The 17,080-nt window shown below is 38.4% G+C and overlaps 1 protein-coding gene across 1 annotated transcript; it reads right to left on the bottom strand.

Annotated features, from left to right (window-relative positions):
• Positions 1 to 3,979: 3,979 nt before the first annotated feature.
• LOC148371727 (dysbindin-A-like) lies at positions 3,980 to 14,004 on the bottom strand. Its single transcript, XM_088326290.1, has 10 exons — positions 13,864 to 14,004; positions 12,655 to 12,711; positions 10,800 to 10,850; positions 9,752 to 9,812; positions 8,466 to 8,598; positions 7,352 to 7,484; positions 6,301 to 6,323; positions 5,069 to 5,215; positions 4,851 to 4,979; positions 3,980 to 4,765 (listed from the first exon to the last, which is right to left on the bottom strand). Exons 1-10 carry the CDS (start codon positions 13,917 to 13,919, stop codon positions 4,506 to 4,508), a joined length of 1,050 nt encoding a protein of 349 aa, XP_088182416.1. The 5' UTR covers positions 13,920 to 14,004; the 3' UTR covers positions 3,980 to 4,505.
• Between the last annotated feature and the right edge of the window lie 3,076 nt (positions 14,005 to 17,080).

The following is a 17,080-nucleotide window of genomic DNA, read 5'->3' as shown; positions in this document are numbered from 1 at the left end:
CGAGAAAATGACGCAACAGTCGCCGGCGTGTTTTGCGGGCATACCACCGATGAACAGCGGGTTGGCCAATTTTGCGCATTTTCCATCGCGGGCAACCACGGGCAAAAAAAAACGCAAAATTTTAGCCGTGATTCAGCCGCAAATGTCTGTGTGACCGGCCCCTAAGCACAGTCATACGTTACCTGTTCCTCCTTTTAATAAAAGCATCAATATATACACTGCCGTGAAAAAGCATTTGTCCCCTCCCTGAGATCTGTGTTTTTTGCATATTTATCACTTACAAAGGTTTCAGATCAAACCAATTTTACTATCACACAGAGACAACCCAAAGAAATACAAAATACTGTTATGAAGTGTTGATTCCATTTATTAAGGGGGAAAACATCTAGGGCTATCTGGCTCTCTGTGAAAAAGCAGTTCCTATATCACTAAATAACTGTGACTAACCACAGTTAGGGGAAAGCTCTACACACTGTCCTATTTCACAGGCCACACCCAAAATGTATTGCTCCGACCTTTGTTGAATCAAAAAAATACTTACATTCAATCTGTTAGAGAAAGTGAAGTCAAAAACACAATTGACATGCCACAATCTGAAGATATTCCAGAAGAAATTGGAAAAAAAAACTTACTACAATCTATCAGTGCAGAAATGGTCACAAATCCATTTCCATTGCTGTAGAATCCAGCAAACCACTGTCAGAGCCTTTATCCACAAATGGAGAAAATGGGAACAGTGGCAAACTTTCCCTGGAGTGTTAGAACAGCTAGGATTACTCCAAGAGTTTGACGACAGTTTAGTCTAGAGATTACAAAATAACCTAGAAAAAGATCCAAGAAACTCCAGGCCTCTGTTAATGTCAGTGTTTATGCCCCGCTATAAGACACTGGCCAAAAATGGCTTTGATGGGAAAGTAAGACTAAGGCAAAAATCACTCCTGCTGCGAAAGAACACAAAGTGTCATTTGTCAAAAAGCATCTTGAGTATCCCAAGACTTTTGGAGAAGCATTCAGTGGACTGATAAGTCAAAAATTGAAATTTGCAAGGTGTGCAGCTCGTTACATGTGACACAAAAAAGGCACAGCATTTGACAAAAAGAACATGATGCCAACCGTAAAGCATGGCGGTGGCGGTGTGATGGTCAGGGGCTGCTGTGCTGCCGTAAGACCATGACAACTTGCTGTGGTTGACGGAATAATAAATTCTGGTATTTACCAGAAAATCCTGAAGGAGAACTTCTGGCCAGCAGTTCTTGCCCTCAAACTCAAGCACTCTTGGATCATTCAGTTGGACAACGATCCGAAACACACCAGCAAGTACACCTCTGAATGGCTAAAAAACAAAACAAAATAAAGGTTCTGGTGGGCACAGTCAAATTCCGGATTGAGATCCAATTGAGATGCCGTGCTGTGACCATAAACTAGCAGTTCATGCAAGAAAACCCACCGGTATGGCAGATTTGAAACAATTTTGCAAAGAAGAGTGGGCAAAAATTCCTCCACAGCCTTGTGAAAGACTTACCAATTATGGTAAATGTTTGATTTAGGTTTTTTGTGCTTTAATAAAGTGAATCAACATTTCTAACCTTTTGTAAGTGATTAATATGCAATAAACACAGAAAACAGGAAGGGGGAAATACTTTTTCACAGCACTTCATGAAATCTTCCATTGTTGAAAAAAGAAAAGTACATGTAAAAGAAAAGAAAACTGTATGGCTGGCTTTTCTTGCTGTTAGCTTGCAGATAGTATCACTAATTCTATTGTCTGGGATGAGGTGTCCACCAAATCAGAATCCTTGGTCTCAATATCCCCCTCTGGCAAGAGGCAAGAGAATTGCGTGCTTCACTCTGCATCTGCTCAGCTCAGTATAACGTTACATACTAATTCTATTGATAATAATCATTTAATAATGAGAACATTTTGAAAAAAAAACTCAAAAATTGTTAAGAGAGGAAAAAAGAATAAAACAATCTCATTTGAAAAGGCACAATTGTAAATGATTAGTCTTTATTTGGGTGTGCAGATTAAATGTCCTTCAATAGCAGGAGAGTATAAAAGACACACCAAATATCAACTTGACAGACTTGATAGCTTTTTAATGTATATTCTTCTAGCAAAATGCATACAAATTACAAAGTGTGCATGACAAATTGTCACATGGTTTCATATCCAATAAAATGACACAAGGTGCTCAATAAAACAGCGTGAGGTCTAGAAGTTAACATTCAAGGCAGGAATTTAATTGTCACACGTGCAAGGTATGAGCTCCCATTGAATAATTGGAAGACAGAGAACATAACATCTTATATCGAGAATTTTACACCCAAATGTGCATCCTGTCTTTGGTAGATTGTATAGTGAGGTGCACAATAATGAACAAATGTGTGTGTGTGTATATATAATATATATATATATATATATATATATATAAAGTCAAATATAAATTAAATATGTCGTTTAAATCCTTGTTTTGCCGTTTGATTATGGATTAGTCTTTTGCAAATTGATAATGTATAAGAGTGTACCCTGTTACCCAAACGTAGGAGGGCTTTAGTGCTATTGAAAAATGGATTAATGGATGGAAAATTAAATGTCAACAATGTCACATAAGATGTTTTCGCGATTTTTTTCCTTTTTTTTAAATGACTAATTAAACGCCAAAATGTGTCTAAATGGGGCTATAGGACAAGTCAAAATTTTATGACAGCATCTACTGAAAGGGACAATGTGTAATAATTGGCACCCCCCAGAAATGTATTATTTCCAAAAATAATCTCACCTCATCAGCCGTACCGCTTATCCTCATTAGGGTCGCGGGGGGGGCTGGAGCCCATCCCAGCCATCTCCGGGCAGTGGGCAGGGGACACCCTGAACTGGTTGCCAGCCAATCGCAGGGCACACAGGGACAGACAACTCATTCGCACCTAGGGACAATTTGGACCGGCCAATTCACCTGAAATGCATGTTTTTGGAACGTGGGCGGAAACCGGAGTGCCTGGAGGAAACCCACGCAAGCACGGGGAAAACATACAAAATCCGCACAGGAAGTCTGGCGCTGGATTTGAACCCACGACAGGTTCCCATGACATGCCGCACAAGCGCTAACCACTGCGCCGCCGTGCTGCATAATATTGATTTAAAATTTAAGCAATAATAATTTTGATTTCTTAAAAACTCGTAGGTTAAAAAATTCACACCAAAATGCGAGCTGATGTAATTGTCCCCCATCCTACTGCTACGGACACCCAGACCTTAAAAAAGGCTGGGCAACAATGAAAAGTAAAATGGTTGAGTCTCCGCAGTTTGCTAAAAATCACAAAGAAGAGTACACTCATTTTTGGTTGCTCTACACCATACGACGACATCTAGCGGTGAAGTATTACACACTGTTCCTTTTAAATAAATACTTTTTATAAGTAGACCTTCAAATGAAAGTCATCACTGGGCTCTAACATAATCAAACGTGTATTATATTACCGGTATTTTCATGCTTAAGAATGCTCATGTGAAGTCAGTAAAATTGTATTCAATGCAAGTTTACCAAAGAGAGGATTGACAGGTTTTGCAGTCACTGAAATTATTGAAAAATATACAAGGTGTTTTATAAATGTGATATCCTTAGAATATCATAATTACTGTAAAATATATATGTATTTGCCAGTACTAACACACGAGCAGATCATTTGCATATAAAAAGAAAAATAACATGTATTCTGTTGCAGACCGTTACGCAATATATGCTTCAGCGTGTTAGGCAGGAGCTGGATTATAGATTTGCTGTATGATGTGTCTGGGGCAGTGCACATATTTTCGAAATTATTCACATAATCCACAATTTCCTTTAGGTCTGAAAGAATAATCTCGTGATCTTCAACATTAATACTTATAATTGTGTACTTCCTGTTATTTACATCTCAAAGGATATCACACTTTGAGAAACACACCAAACTTAACTTGTTAAGAAATTCCTTCACAAAGCCCAGCTGTGTACTTTATAGTAACTTATATGAAGTTCTATTTGCATACATCTTTGAAAAAAACAGTGAGATCAAAACGATTGTCTTTTTTATGAGTTCTCAGTCATACCAATCCTGGTGAAGAGATAAAAAAAATTCAGGAGGATAGAGTACGTACCTCAAAATTTGACAGAAGTGCACATAAAACAAAAGAAACAGACACAAGGACGTAGTTAATAAAAATGTAACACTGGACAAGATGTTGAGGATGTCGATTGCTGCATATTTGGTTGCTGAATTAAGAATTTTTAAATTGGAAAGGTGGCGTGAATTTTGGTGCACACCACTCAGATAAAGCACAAGAGGGTAATAGAAATGCATTTTGCATCACACCTAAAAACCTTCAGTTGATAAACTACATCCTCAGCACTCATTAGCTGCATCTTTGATTTGTCTGCTGCACCAAAAAAAATCTATGTAGTAGCTTGTTGTCCCTACTCGGGCAGCAGTAAAGACACTTGAGACTATTCAAGGGTGTGCTTGCTTTGTCACCCACAAGGCAAGTCCCCTGGTGAGTCACTCTCATCAGAGCTCCTGACATGGTCTGGATCCTGCAGGCCCACCAAAGTCATGTCCGGAAGAACGTCCTCCTCATCTAACTGCACCACCAGCTCATCACTGCCCTCGCTGAAGCCTTCATTTTCTTGAAAGCAATCCGAGTCCTTGTCTGGCAATAGCTTTTCGAGATCAGGGATGTGGCTCAGCGGGCTGATTAAGGATTCTGAGGAACTCAACTTGAGGTCCGGACCTGTATCAAATGCATCAAAGGTGATTGTATTTCCTGGAGTGTTTTATTCACTCTTTCAATTTCCTGATTCTGGTCTATCGCTTACCTGAGGTGAGCGATGACCCAGAACTGAGATCTTCACCGGAGTTGAGGAAGTCATCCAAAGCCTCCTGGTCTGACAGGTTGGTCACCGTCACATTATCCAGAGCGACTACACCTGCTGCTATTGGTTCTTCTATTTTAAGCACAGGCAAGCACAGGAAACATGAATCATTTACATTTACCTTATCGCCTTTTTTTTTTACCATTTCATTAATTGTGTACCTCTGTGCTGAAGATGTCCAGTGGAGCGGTATTTCTCCAAGTCCTGGTTAAAGGCTTCTTCGTAAACTTTCTGTCGCTCTCTTAGTTTCTGCTGCCGTGCCTGCTCCAGCTTTGCAACTTTCTGAGCATGCTCGGCGTTCAGTTCCACTGGAGATGGAAAGATACCCGATTAGAAAAACAGTACTGACTTGATGATACTTTTTACAATTCATACTTAACAGATTACATTGGAATTATTTTGTTAGAACTGTACTTGAGAGTGGGCCAGCCGTTCTTTTTAATCCAGCCCGCTAAACGAAAATATAGTGACAATATACGTACATATAAAAATACTAACACTAAGTCCTAATAATGAGAAAACTGTAGGTTTGGGTGCCAACTGTTTTATATTTTTTCTGAAAAAGGAATTCTACAGAAATACAACAAAAATACAACTACCATGGACAATGTTGTCACATTTGGCTTAATTTCGTTAAAAGTTTGACAGTACAATATAGGTGGGTGGATCTATCCATAAATTGGCATCATTGATACTAAACAAGTACTTGAATCAGATCAATACTTCACTCCATCATATTTTTCCTCTACGTGGTCCACTACTGTGGCAACACTAGAAATTTACTTGTACAGTCTGTACAAATTAGAAAAAGCTAACCCTACAGAGAGCAACAAGCTGCAACCAAAAGTTAAAATGTTACTTTTCCGGAACAAAAACATGTGGATCTGCTGTACCTATGGCAACGTCACAAAAAGGCTTAATCTTTGAGCAGAGAACAAAAGACTGCAATTTTTTAGCACTATTGGCTTTATTTTCAAAATATTGTGCAACGGAAAGTATTTTTGTTGTCATTTTGACATTGTTATAAAGTATACCTATTTTCATTATGCTAGTTTGGTTATTTAGGATGCCAGTTACACTTTTTTAAAGTTTGCATAACTCAAAAAGTTGAACTTTTTTCACCATTCCTGCACTAAATATATAAAATTCACAAGTTTTCCAACCCGGAGTTTTATGATTCTAGCATGTTTCAGTAAAAATATAACATTTTAGTGCCTAAAATGCTGTGTTTGGGTGGCTTCAATTATTCAATGATCATGGCATTTCCAAGCAAAAAGTGTCAGTATCGGATCAGTATCGATTGATAGTACCTTATATTTACTTGGATCGGATAAAAACCCAAATTCGCGCACTCTTACTGTATGACAACACTAGCAGAAGTAATGCATCTTACCTTCCAGGGCCTCCAGTTCTCTCCTGAAAAGACAAATACAAAAAGATCCCATTAAACAAGCATAGATTGTACTATCAGAGCAAAAAATTAGCTATGGAGAAATCTGAATTAAGCACAAAGAAAAGTTTTCTCTTGGTGCGTTATCATTAATTAATGTTTTGGTTACTTAATACTGTGGGATGCAGTTAAAAGTTTTCTAGTTTAGAGTAACCGGCACAGCGACTGAGTAGTTAGCACGTCCGCGGCACAGTTCTGAGGTCATGGGATCGAACATTCCTGTGTGGAATTTGCATGTTCTCCCCGTGCTTGCATGGGTTTCCTCCAGGCACTCCGGTTACCTCTCACATTCAAAAAACATGCAATTGGCCGGTCCGAATTGTCCCTAGGTGTGAATGAGCGAGTGAGTTGTCTGTCTGTGAGCCCTGCGACTGGCTGGCAAACATTCAAGGGTGCCCCCCTGCTCTAAGCCCGAAGATAGCTGGAATGGGCTCCAGCACCCCCTAAAGTTTAGGGCCTGCGTCTTTTAGGGCCTAAACCCTACTGAGGATAAGCGGTACAGTTAATGGATGGATGGATAGTTTATAGTAGAAATCACTCTAAATATTTGTAAAACCTGCCTACTAGTTCTAAAGCAGCATGCTGGGATATTTTTATGTTTGTGGAATAAGAATTCAACAATGATATTGAGCCTTTTTACCCATCTTGGGGGTAGCGATTTTGGCACAGGGTCCACTGAAGTTGCAGTTGTTTAAGTTTTTTTTTTTTTTTTAAATCTTATTTTGAACACGCTGATAATACCCCAGACATTCTAATTATGACTGCTCCTATCAATATATGGGTTCAAAGCAATTTGAATCCACCACTCCATTTATTTGAAGAGGGTAGAGTTGGAGTGACCACATGCAAAAGCTTGGCACAAAAGCCACAGTTATACTTGAGAACAGAGAACAAAGCAAAAAATGTAAAAATGTGTCAACCTCTAAAATGCACCTATATGTGACAGATTATAAAAAGGAAATGAGTGGGTGGGTATATGTTAGATGTAGCACACCTCTTTTTTTTCTTAAAGTCTTCAAGTTGATCTATATGACGCTGCTTTAGCGTCTGTTGTTCACACTGACAACACAGTGTCTCCAAGTAGACCAGCTTGCTCTCTATTTCTTCAAAATCACCTTCCAGATGTGCTGCTTACACAAATACAGGGGTTCTTTTAAGTTACTATCACACGGTTGTCAGGGTATACTTTTCAAGCCTAAAACTATTCAGCACACTAGCACAGTGCATCCTAATTATTTCCCATCACATGCCCCTTGGAAGAAGAAATACTCTTGTGTCTAGCCAACGAACCACCCCCGTGAAGTAGCGGAAATACATTGTTCCTATGCACCAGTGCTACAGCAGAGAACGTGATTTAACCCTTTCTGTGTTTCTTTGAACGAGCGATTTTTTTTAAGGGATCGCATAATATTGGTGGGGACAAAATGATTGCTCAATATTGGTGGAACCGATCCCCTCAGTCTATGCAAAATCTCCATCCCTTTTTCAGCACGGTTCAGCTGGAAAAGAAAAACCTTAAATGTCTTATCAGCGTGATTGGGGTGTAATGTCTTAAAATGACAACTTAGTTTATTTGGCCTCATGCTGTCCGCTGCCAACATTTTTAACGCAGCAAGCACACCGGTCTTTGCTCGTCTCCCACCTTGGTCTTAGTAAAAACACTACATGCAATTGGTCAAAGTTCCTCATCTTAGCTTTTGAAAGGATACTTTTGTTTGCCTCTTTACCCAGACTGCCTTCACCTGTCTTCCTATCCATTATAGTATTATTTTTATAGTGTCACTTGAGGGTCTGGCTTCACTTCATGTTTACACTTCATACTCAGTGCTACATGCACTGTGTGTAGACTAAATGGCTATGCCAATGAGAGCGCCACCGCTCCCTAGTCGAGTGGAGGTGCAATTATAATTTATTCTAGGAAACTTTAAAAAAAAAAAAAAAAAGTTCCCTGTGGTCAAATAGGCCTGCGCCACCCTTGACAGAGCCTTGCTCTCTCCCACTATTTGAGAACCAATGCCCTAGCACAATAACTTTTATATTAGTTAAGCTGTTATTCATTCACCTCTTCATGAGAACATAGACCTTGAGCTGGCAAAAAAAAATCACACCTATTGAGGCAGTGATGGCATCAAGTTCCTCGATGAAAGCAGGCAAGCTTTGGAGCTGTTCCTGCAGCTGTGCAAGTGCTGATCGCTTCTTCTCCCAGTGGGCTGATAGCATCACCACGTCCCCATCGACGGTCTAGAAAAGCCAGACAGCAAAATGATTAGATGCTGAATATAAAGATATTTTGAAATTGAAAAACAGTTTACATTATATCAGGGATTATTTATTATCCTTCACAATCGAATTAATTCTCTAGCTATATTAAGTTTATTATTAAATCATCACATCATGACTTCAATAACCACATTACTCATTTATTTATCCATTTTAAAAAAACGTCTCTTTTGACTCAACTCCCAAACAGCTCCTTAGATTGTTTTTAATGATGTATCATTAATAAATCCTCTTTTTTAAGTTTGACTTTTTTAAATCCCAACTTCTTTTTGATGTTGTTGTTGTTTTTATTAATCTTATTTTTGTTTTGTGTTGTATTCAAGTTTTCTCTGTAAATGATTAGTAAAGAAAACTCCTTGAATCCGAGAGGATGTCTTGATCAAAATATGTCAAACTTTCAAAAAACAGTGCAAATAATTCTTCTTTGCCCTCGTGTGGGTTTTAGATCAGGGTATGGTGTATTTAGTAGTCAGTGTAGCACTTTATGACTTCTTGTGATTAAGGGCTATACAAATAAACATAACTTGACTTGACATATTTTAGTGAAGTATTTACTTGCTGAATGTTTTCTTTCATATCAGTGTACTTTCACAGCAATGGTCTTATCATACAACCTTGAAGACTCAGCAATGTGCAATAGTAATCTTGTAGAGGGAGTTCCTGTATTTTGCTTTGTAATGTGAGGTCTGAATTCTGACTTTTTCACTATAAGAGAAGGGGTCAAAACATTCTTGCATGCTATTTGGTGGGAAAACGCGTCCCCATCAATTAATGTTGAGTGCACGCTAATTTAATCCTTATTTTTAAACTTTGTAATAAATACAACTGCATTGCTTCTCTCCAGCTCTATGTTTTTCAAATTTCGAGGAAAAGAACGTGCGGCAACACATCAGAATGCCCTTCGCCTTTGGAAGGAACAATGTTTATGTTCCTTGTGGATATAAAACTTTCACCATCGAATCCGTTTAATAGCTAGCATATACAATAAATGTCTTTTAAAAGTAGTAACTCAATGATAGACCCATTTTATAATTAAGTATGGTCTAGTAAACCATGTTGATAAGTAAGAAGAAGGGCAATTTCTGTGAAAAAGAAAGAAAAAAACTGATCATACCTCGGCAACCTGAGCACAGTCTTTTGTTTTTTTGTGTAGCAGAAACCAACTCTCCTCGTACCTAGAAAAAAAAACACTTTTTTAAATTGACGAAAAACAAAAAGTGCAGTCGAATTGTGTGCGAGTGTGTGAGTGCATGCGTGTGATGAAGTGTTGATCGATATCACAATGTGACGTAGTGCGATTGTGTCATCGCAAGACACTGTGGTTTTTTCTTCCAAGGATTTCTAGTTCAAGTATGTCATTTGAATAATGGAGTGTTTGGCCAACAACAACACATTAGAAACACATTTTAACTGCACTAGTCAATAGAGGCGAGGCAGTTTGCATGCAGTTTGTGCACAACTGTGATAGGCTGGTGTAAGCAGTCAGTCAAACATCCATTCTAAAACTGGCCACCAAAACAAACATGACAGCTCATTAAATTGCAGCTCATTAGATGTAAGAAAATTCATTATTAAATCAGAATCTTGTGCTCCGTGGATTGTTATCACGTTCAGGACATGATTGAGGCGGCGTCAGAAGGGAAAGCTAACAGCTAAGCTAACAACTAGCTAGTAACCAAGTACTGATCCAATACCCATGAAATGGATGACCTGGAGCTACAATTCGTAGGAAATGGCTACATTTGTGACTCTTGTATTTTAATCATTGCAGACAGTGCCGGAGACATTGATGAAGTCGTGGTTGCCCGATTCCACTCTCCAAATCACTTTCTTGCACTGAAAGGAAAATCCCTCCAATTTTGTTGTAGCTTTTTATGACAATAAAGATCATTTATTCAAAAGCAATTCTGTTTTTATTTGTAGATCTATAGTTGTAATTTTGTTACAGTTGTATACTTTCAGTCGATAATAACGTCATCTCAATGTAAGTTTGCATGTCATTAAGTTTAAGTTCTCCCAACAAACAAAACCTGTACAGAAAATGCACTTTTCTTTAAGAATGGAAAATCCCATCGAAATTGCAATATAGGTCTGAAAAATCGCAATTAGTTTTTTGTTTTTTTTTACCAAAATCGTGCATCCCTAGTGTGTTGTGTACCTACCTGTTCAGGATGTCAAGTCCAGCGCTAAAATTAGGAGGACTCTCTTCATACCTGAAAAAAAATAATGTATGTAAACATAGAGCGTGCCAAACAAGCTTGGTAAATGGTTAATGTTATAATGAGTGTATGCAATACTGTTTTTAAATATTTTAGTTGGGATCTACAACCACAGCCAAGCACCTAATCAATTGCTCCGAATGAGGATAAAAAACAGGCAAAATATATGTTGACATTTTCTTTATTCAGGATGCATTTTAGTTGGCTTCTGACTGAACCTGCAGATTTTCCAGATGATTAAAGTTATGCAAAAAAATGTCAATTTTAATTTGTATGATTCCACCTATTTGAAAGTCAAGGCCTGGAGACCAGATTTTGCACCCAAGAAGATTTTCTTCAGCCCCTAAAATGATTTTGATTGATTATTACACCAAGAATCATAGTGTATTGCTTTTTACTGTACGTTACTTCTTCTTGCGCTTTATTTTATTGCAGTTTAGTAAATGATATAATTCTATTATTTTTAGCCCACTTTTGCTGAAAGAAAATAAAAGTGCTTGAATGTACATGTGTACAGGGATTTTATGCAAAAAAAAAAGTGACTTTTTCTGCATGATGAAAAACAATGACGGAGCCATCAGAGAATGTATTTATTTGTCTGATCATATTTGAATATATTGGTTAGCTTTTCAGTAGGTTAAATTATGTTGGCCAGTGATTTTCATTTGTCAGACTTCAGGACCCACCATAATTACAAGCTGCAACCCAAATCAAGTAAACTTTTCCACTTCTCAAATTTATTGAATGAAAGGAAAAAAAGAAAGAACTTCTAGTAATATTATTCCCTTAATACTTAATGATCTGCATTTTTAATAAAACCCAAAAATCTTTTACCTCATTAGCTTTAGCCAACTTTGATAGACAACAAACATGCACAGACATGAAATAAATATGAGCAAATACTGCAATATATATTATAAAGCAACTCGATATATTTAACCATCCATCCATTATTTGCACTGCTTATCCTCAGTAGGGTCGCGGGGATGCTAAAGCCCATCCAAGACTCTTTGGGCAGTGGGCAGACGACACCCTGAACTGGTTGCCAGCCAGTTGCAGGGCACACAGAGACAGTCAACTCACTCGCTCAATCACACCTAGAGACAATTTGGACAGGCCAATCAACCTGTAATGCATGTTTTTGGAATGTGGGAGGAAACCGGAGTGCACTCAAGCACGGGGAGAACATGCAAATTCCACACAGGATGGCTGGTAGCTGGATTTGAACTCATGACCTCAGAGCTGTGCCACGGACACGAGAACCACTCAGCTGCCGTGCCGCCAGAAACCTCAAACACTTGGCCCAAACAACCGATACTATCTAACTATGGGTGGAAAAAATATCTGTGGCAGGTGTTTATCCATAAACTACAGATAAATTACACAAAAATGATTCACGTTCGCGAAAATCTTTTTTTTCCTAATGACCTCATCAATAGGTAAGTATTGAACAACGGAGTTTGGAGGGGTTAATGGAAGAACTGTGCATGGTTTTTTTTTTGTATTACTATCGCCAGCTATGGTTAAGAAGATTAAATGACCCACAGTAAAAGGCCATTGTTTTTCCAAGGCAAAGGTCCTCAACCCACTGAAAATAGGTCTGCGATTCACTTTTGGGTCCCAACCCACCAGTTGAGAAACGCTGAACTAGACTATATGTGTCATTTTAATTTAAATCAACATTCAATCATTCCTGTAGCTCAATTCATTAGGCCCTTCCCTCCGTTTGACTTTGACACCTCTGCGATACGTTGCTTAATTTCTCAAGTAATAACTCTAGAAACGGTAATGAACAGACCTGGATTTTCTCCTGCTGCTTTTGGATTCCTTTGATTTGTCACCCAGTGTTTTCAAACTGTTGGGAGAGGGTTAAAAATCAAATTGTTAAAATAATCAATTTCTACAAAAAAACAAATAAAAACACAAACACACACACATCGACAACCTTTATTGCCAATTGGTTACAGTTTAGGAACATTTTGTTGGAATGTGCCTTCATTGGTACGTTAACTGTTGGATAAATGACCTACAAGTCCGTACATTTGTTCATGATTGGGGTCGAAAATTAGTGGGAGGAAATATATACAATACTAAATGCATCATGTCAATAACATACCTGGAAACTGACAATTTTACACCTTGTTATTATTTTTAACCCTCATGTTGTGTTAGAAATTGGCACCACTAAAAGTTGTTAGCCGACCATATCGACATGGGGTCTGACTCAGTCCTGGCCATTGAAATGAAAGAATTGCTCAAATGTTAATAATAGAACATCTTAACAAACATTATATACATCCATCCATTATCTGCCCCGCTTATGCTCAATAGGGTCGCTGGAGTGCTGGAGCCCATCCCAGCTACTTCGGGTAGCGGGCAGGGGACACCCTGAACTGGTTGCCAGACAGTTGCAGGGCAATTATATGCATCCTTAACCATATATTCCTACTGTAATTTGATTTCATTGTCCCTAATAAGCATCAGTGATTACATTTTAAAACCATCACCGAAGATCCTTGCACAGCATAAGGGTAAAGAACTTAAATAACAACCCATGGTGGGTCACTTTTGAATGCACTTATGCATCCAAGGGTTATTGGTAGGGAAATGCATCCCCAGAGAAATTATTTGTGTTGTTGCTACGACATTCCAGTTAAAGGCATGCAAAGCTGAATCAGGTCTACTTGAGCCAACGTCACATGACCATCAGCTGAGGGCAATAAACAATACCAGAGCACTTGTACCAGAACAACCCGAATCTCGTGTTTCCAATTCAAAAACTAGCATAACTATAAACGAATATTTTGATCAGTCAAAAGTTAGGCTTTATGCTTAAAAGTATCCGGGGAAACACAGTGCTTAATCAGTGCGTTACTTAATGATTTAGCTTCAATGTGTTCAACACACTATTAGTCAACTTCGATTGTAACTAACCTATTCAAGCAGTTTACTCGTGTGTCCTTATACTTTAGAAAAAAGGAACAGAAAATGAGAATATGAAACCTACCCTGTGGTTAAATCCTGTTGCACCATGTGAAGTCTTTCTCTGAAGTTTTCAAACATGATTTTCGCGTTTGTTGGTCTCCTCTGAAATGAACGAGGTTCACCCAACGCTTGTGTTTTTGTTGTTACAGGACCTGCAGACCGACTTCCGTTATTCTTCTTCGTGGGAGAGACGTAAACATCACTTAAGATTCAGTACCGCCCCCCTGTGTCTCAAACAGTTTATAGCTGGTCAATGACTTGATCGTGGTCATCAACCTGCGGCCCTCGAGCAGCATTTGGCTTTTTAGACCTGCTCTGGTGTCTCCCTTGAGATTTTTCAGAAATGTTTGGAAATGGCAAAAGATGGGTGAGGACTATTTATATTTATTTTTTTGTGTGTGAATGTTGGGAAGAGTAAGGTGATGGAGTGGGCATGGCGTTGGAAATAAGGTTGAATGGACAGGTGCTGGAAGAAGTTGAAACATCAGGGTTGTGATGAGGCTGCAGTTGTTGGAATGGAGGGCAAGAGTGAATCGAGGAAGCAAGGTTTTGGGTGCTCTGAGGAGAGTGATAAGAAACAAGAGTATGAGTATGGATGTTAAAAGGGGACTGTATGAGAGTGTGATTTTACCGACTGTGTTGTATGGTGCAAGACTTGGAGCCTGAATGCAGATTTGAGAAGGAAATTAAATGTTTTTGAGATGAAGTGTTTGAGGAGTATGTTAGGAGAGACAAGATTGGAGATATTGAGAAATGAAATTGTGAGAGACAGAACTGGAGTAGTAGGGGAACTGAGCAAGCCTGTGGATAAGAGAGTACCCGGTTGGTTTGGACACATGGACAGGATGGATGAGGAGCGAATGTTGAAGAGTATCTCCAGAGCAGAAGTAAATGAAAGATCAAGAGGAAGGCCGCAATTGACATGGATGGATGGTGTATTGAGTGCACCGCAGGAAAGATATCCAAATATAGTGGAAGCTCGAGCTCTTGTTAGTGATAGGAATCAGTGGAAAGGTGTTGTAAAAGGATAGTGGCATATTTAGACACATTCTAAGGGATGGGCAGGGAACCTGTATGATGCGGCACGGGTAAACCAGTGAAAGCTGTTGAAGAGAAGAGTGTGTTGTGTCACCCTGACCCGAGTGACATGGCCGCTTTCTTGTGTCCCAATTCATCTGGAGGGACGAAAGCATGACCAACTTGGGTGCCGAGGTGCTTAACTTGTTTGGGTGTTTGGGCATTTGGGTTTGCCATGGTCAATTTTTTGGTTTTTTTTTACTACTTTTTTCTTTTTTTGTGTGTGTACTTGTGTGTCTTGCTGTTGGTCACCCCTCACGGGGGATATGACCAGGCTAGATAGATTTTTTTTTATGTGTGATAATTTTCTCTGGAATAAGTATTAAATATGGATTGCACAGTAATAATGAATTTATGAATGTTGAATCCATGGGCATAACCAGCCCATTTTGGGGGCTGCTCAGCCACCCCCAAATTCAATCAAAAAAGTTATTGCTTTTTTTAAACTCTTTTTTCCCTTATTGTATTCATTTCTGTATTTGTTTTTCATTCAAATGTAAAATATTATTCTATTGTTCACAAAAATAGTTAAATCACTTCACATTTCTTTGGTCACAAACTTTATTATTATTATCATTTTGGTGTAATAGTAGTCTGTACAGCCCTCAAGACTTCTAGTGATTAAGTGGTATACAAATTAGCATGACTTGACCTAATAAAGGACAGGATAGCTTAAATAAAATAAACTAGTAAAAATTATATTTAAAAAAAAAAAGTTTTGAAAATACTCCACTACCTTGCAATGGTTCACAGTCCATTTGATTCCTAGCACCGCTCACGTCCCCCACCCTCGGTTAGTGTCACTTGCACCTTAACAGTGGGGACTCCAGTGTATTACGGTGTGTTATGGAATCCCAAGAGGGTCATAATTCAAATAAAAACGGCCCTAAAAGAGAGATTCAACTGATAAATAAAAATATTTTGCTGATTGCCTTTTAAAATTAATCACAATTTAATTTGACGTTATACTAAATTGAGTAAAATGTAAAACGTTTTTATAAGCCTGTTGGCATATATATTTTTTTTTTTATTAAATCAATTTGTTCGGCAAATCCATAAGTTGGTCCACCCCTGTTCCAAATTGACTTAAGTCTTTAACCATTGTTAGACTTCCTTTAAAAACACACAAAAAAACTTTTGGAACCCTTTGCAAACGGGAAAAAAATACAAAGACCAGTTTAATTCATGAGCACTTCACAACATTTGTCCACTGAAAAGATAAGGAAAATGTGCAACAGTAAAACCCTTGTCTACTGACATGCCATTAATGCAGCTGTCTTTCCCAAAGTATGACAGCTGCTTACAAGGACCTCAACTTAAGATCACAACATGTAGAAGACGCTTTTGTGGCCCCTCGATGTTGAACTGACTGGCTGGTAGTTCTGGGGTGCAAGGTGCTTCTTAAAAGGTTCCAGGACTGGTTTCACTTAAGACATGCATACATCGAAATCAAAGTATGACTTTACTTCGATCAATTTGGTCCAGATTACAAACTACAACATCTAAAAAAAAAAAAACACACATTTTAGAACATTTTGTTAATTTATTTCAGTGCATGACAGGTAACCTGATCTCAAGGCCCTGAGTATTTGGCAGTTACTGGTTGGAAACAGCAACTCAGCTGACCTGGCTCGTCACGACCGTAACGGAGGTCAAAAGCTGGAGAGATTACTACTTCTGGCTAAGTCAAAACAAGCGGGTCTCTAGGATCATGATATCAAAAGTTAGGATTATTTTCAAAAAAGCTCTCTAGCGGGAAGTGTTGATTTTCTTTTTTTTAAATATCGCGTGGTGAGTTGGTTCAGGTATAAAACGACAGTCAAATTTAGAAATAAAAGCAATTAACACTTTCAATGCCAAACATCTTCCCGGTTGTTTGTGAATAAATATGCGGTTTAGAAAAGATCCCTCGTCATCCTTGTAGGGTAGATTACTAACTGAGGCGGAATAATGAAGCATAATACTGAAAAACTAAGCTAAAATTTGGGAGTTGAAATTCTTTTCTGGACCTAGCCGCAGAGTTAAACAGAGTTTGACATCCCTGCTCTAAAATAAAACTTAGTTGGCGTCAAAAACAGAAATCTTTTGTGACACCAGTCCTGGAACTTTTCTAACCTACTTATTTGTTTTCATAAACCAACATTACTGTACTAGTGACGGCA

Source organism: Urocampus carinirostris, chromosome 2 (genome assembly GCF_059441175.1).
Source record: "Urocampus carinirostris isolate Australia breed hairy pipefish chromosome 2, RoL_Ucar_1.0, whole genome shotgun sequence".
NCBI lineage: Eukaryota > Metazoa > Chordata > Actinopteri > Syngnathiformes > Syngnathidae > Urocampus > Urocampus carinirostris.
Note: the sequence above shows the minus strand (reverse complement) of the source record. Positions and strands in the feature narration are given on the sequence as shown.

What these genes read in the sequence shown, in the direction of transcription:
- LOC148371727 (XM_088326290.1), bottom strand. Translation starts at nt 13,919, where the DNA reads ATGTTTGAAAACTTCAGAGAAAGACTTCACATGGTGCAACAGGATTTA. An exon ending in CAACAGGATTTAACCACAGG is followed by an intron (nt 12,712 to 13,863) that starts GTAGGTTTCATA and finishes CTCTCCCAACAG; the next exon opens with TTTGAAAACACTGGGTGACA. An exon ending in ACTGTGCTCAGGTTGCCGAG is followed by an intron (nt 8,599 to 9,751) that starts GTATGATCAGTT and finishes TGGCTTTTCTAG; the next exon opens with ACCGTCGATGGGGACGTGGT.